The sequence below is a fragment of the Oncorhynchus nerka genome, linkage group LG20, assembly GCF_034236695.1.
Source record: "Oncorhynchus nerka isolate Pitt River linkage group LG20, Oner_Uvic_2.0, whole genome shotgun sequence".
NCBI classification, from domain to species: domain Eukaryota; kingdom Metazoa; phylum Chordata; class Actinopteri; order Salmoniformes; family Salmonidae; genus Oncorhynchus; species Oncorhynchus nerka.
Window position 1 is genome coordinate 64,030,777 of NC_088415.1, and position 3,209 is coordinate 64,033,985.

Here is a 3,209-nt window from a genome sequence, read left to right on the forward strand (position 1 = left end):
GCATTTCAGGGCAAAGTATAACAGTGGACAGTAACAGCTGCAAAAGTTACATTTGTTGTGTTCAGAATGATTGCTCATTATGCTGTTTAGCAATAAAGTTTTATTTTGGTTTCATCTGACCATATGACGTTCTCTCAATCTTCTTCTGGATCATCCAAATGCTCTCTAGCAAACTTCAGACGGGTAGGCCAATGCTCTGATTGGTCTATTGAGCAGACAAATTAGGCTTTGTTGAAACATGTAGGAACATTTCAGGAAACAGATTATGCCAAGTTCTGTATAAACCATGACGACACTTCAGGCGGGGGTTCCCTAGAAGCCTGGATTGCTCAACCCTGGATTTCATTGTAAGAACAACAGACAGACTATAAAACAGCTGAAGTAGGAAGTAGGAATCAGACATGAAGATGAAGGTCCAGGTGAGATCTCTCATTCTGCTCGCTGTGGCTGTCCTGCAGGTCAGATCTCAGAACCAGACTGAGACCAGATATGAAGATATCATCTCAGTTGCTTTGCCTCAGCTGCTTCCTGGGGAAGAGCAGGCTTTCCGTCCAATTCTGAACCAGCTCCAAGTCGAGACTGTGAGTATTCTGACAGTATGAATGTGTCCTTCCTTCAAAAAAAGTTTGTGTCATGTATTATTTAATATTTTCTTTCAGTCAGGTCAAGGGATAATTGTCTGTTTAATATGCACCATAGTGTACACATTTTCCAAGTCCTTTATTGTGGAAAAGAAACAGACTCAATGTGGGGGAATGACAATTGAAATGAATGACAACACTATAAGTCGCAGTATTGTCTTTGTCTCTCGGAAATCAGTTGAATACAGAGGATGTGGACCAGTCTGAGGTGTCTGTAAGACTGACCTTCCCCATGCAGGAGACGCTCTGCAGTAAGGCACAGGGGCAGCGAGGCCAACCATGCCCTCTGAAGAAAAATGGGGTAAGAACAATTGGATTTTACAGTATTGTGGGGGAATAATAATCATGGGAAGCAGGAAATGACAAATAATATGCTGAGGTTAGCAAATGGCTAATTGTCAATTACTCCTTCCTCTAGAAACGAATGATGTGCAGCATGAAGGTCAGACATCAGATTCTGGAGGCTAGCAACAACCTGAACACTGACCTGTCTACATTTGTTTGTGAATACATGGACGCAGAAGATGCTTTGCAGGTACTGAGCAATGCAAGTTATTTCTCAACACCCCCGTACCGACATTAGTTAGGATGTCATGATAATGGTAGCCTAACAGTGTCAGATCAGTTGGTCTGCAATCTAAAAATGTAGATGTGGAAAGTGCATTATCTGCTTATGAATTTCATGGAGATTGAACTTCATGTTCCTTGAGATAGTAAACATGCACCTTATTTTTCTGATTATACTTGTCTAATTATTCCGATTTTTCACGCAAAAAAAATGCAATGAATATTTTTCATGATTGCAGCAGAAGATTCGGACAAGAAGAAGCAAAGTCAGAATATGCTCCAGAGGCAAAAATTGTCGCTCTCGTCTTGGAGGTGGCTCCTTAATTGGTCGTCCTGGGGGTGGCTCCTTAATTGGTCGTCCTGGGGGTGGCTCCTTAATTGGTCGTCCTGTGGGTGGCTCTCCTCCTGGGGGTGGCTCTTTTCATTGATGAATTTATCAGAGATCACAGTGATGGAAATCGCTTTGCATAGATCAGCACGCTACAACCTCTGGATAACTGCAAAGAACCCATCTATCAAAGAAATGTCATAAGGTTATTGATCTTTTTTTTTGTATCAACGTACCGTACCTACTCTTACATGCCAATTGTTGAATATTATGAAAATTACTTCTAGATTATGTTTACGCCAATAAACTGCAAAATAAGTTTACAAAAGATAATGTCTGTAAAATGTGTTATTTCATGTTTCATGGCAGTTCAGGAATTCAGTTTTTTCAAAGTTTTTGTGTTTATTGTTCATTATGCTGTTTCAAATAAATATCTAAACTCTGTTAGATCTATTAGACCGGCAGTTTAACCTTTGCTGGAACATCTAGGACCAAACACAGATTCAAGTAAGAGTAATTAGTACGTGCCCGTCTAGGAACCCGAAATGTAAGAGCCATAATGCAAGAAAGAGCATTTAGCTACTTTTAAAATATTATGTACACAAACACATGTGCCACAATGGAGTCATTTGGCAGTTTACAGTGAAGAAAACAGAATTGCAGTGCAGCTTACATAAGAAAATGAACATGATTAAAAGAGAAAACTTTAAAGGTCCAATGCGGCCGTTTTTATGTCAATATCAAATCATTTCTGAGTAAAAATGAAATACTTTACTGTGATCATTTCAAATGAAAATGGTCAAAAATAAACAAAAACAGCTTCGCTTAGCTAAATGCAATTTGTCAAGCAAGATTTTAGCAAGGACTGTCTGGGAGTGGTCTGAGAGAGGGGCCTAATTGGAGGAGCCTAATGGGTGGGGATGTGTAACCTGAAAACTAGCTGTTACTGGCAGAGAGCAGGGCAAACTTTCTTTGTTATTGGTCTATTAAGTTATACAAATCCAAAATCCCCACCCAGCCAAACAAATGAAATTACAGGTCTCAAACAGCTCTTACACTAAAAGTTCATTATGATCATTTGTACAATTTTACAGTATTATTCCAACATCATAGTGTGGAAATATATATAAAACTGCATTGCATTGCTCCTTTAATAAAAACGTTTCAATTTGAACAACTACCCCATCTAGTGTCCTTTCAAAAAACTAGCAAGTGACGGTATTGGGCTTTTTTTTGCTCCTGCGGTTGCCCACACTGCATTGTCCTTTTACTCCGGGTCGCTCATCCATTGTCCTTACTCCGGGTCGCTCATCCATTGTCCTTACTCCGGGTCGCTCATCCATTGTAGGTGGCAGCCAGCTGAAGAATTTGTTTGAACTCTGCAGCTTGAGGACACATTTCAGACAAAGCTCATTTCATCTCTGCTGCACTCGTTGGGTTTGACAGGCCACTGCGTATGAGGTGCAGTCAGAACCGAGGATGATCTTGAGGGCCCTCCTCTGAACTCTCTCTGAGGCAGGGATGGGCAACTTTCATGAGTGTGGGGGCCACAAAAAATTCTGAACTCATCATGAGTTGGAAGTATAAGGATGGTGGTGGTGGTGGTGTTCTCTCTCTCTGTATGTGTGTCGGTTTCTCAAGTGAAATAAAGCAACCTCCGAGATTTAAAAAGA

The 3,209-nt window shown here is 40.6% G+C and overlaps 1 protein-coding gene across 1 annotated transcript; it reads left to right on the top strand.

Annotated features, from left to right (window-relative positions):
• Positions 1–330: 330 nt before the first annotated feature.
• On the top strand, positions 331–1,869 carry LOC115101763 (uncharacterized). Its single transcript, XM_029621229.2, has 4 exons — positions 331–581; positions 820–942; positions 1,060–1,176; positions 1,448–1,869. The coding sequence occupies exons 1-4, from the start codon at positions 402–404 to the stop codon at positions 1,634–1,636; spliced, it is 609 nt and encodes a 202-aa protein (XP_029477089.1). The 5' UTR covers positions 331–401; the 3' UTR covers positions 1,637–1,869.
• Positions 1,870–3,209: the final 1,340 nt, after the last annotated feature.

Bases quoted from the DNA above. Each gene is read 5' to 3' on its own strand.
- LOC115101763 (XM_029621229.2), top strand. From the start codon at position 402: ATGAAGATGAAGGTCCAGGTGAGATCTCTCATTCTGCTCGCTGTGGCT. The intron at 943-1,059 runs GTAAGAACAATT...TCCTTCCTCTAG, and splicing joins GCCCTCTGAAGAAAAATGGG to AAACGAATGATGTGCAGCAT. The intron at 1,177-1,447 runs GTACTGAGCAAT...TCATGATTGCAG, and splicing joins ACGCAGAAGATGCTTTGCAG to CAGAAGATTCGGACAAGAAG.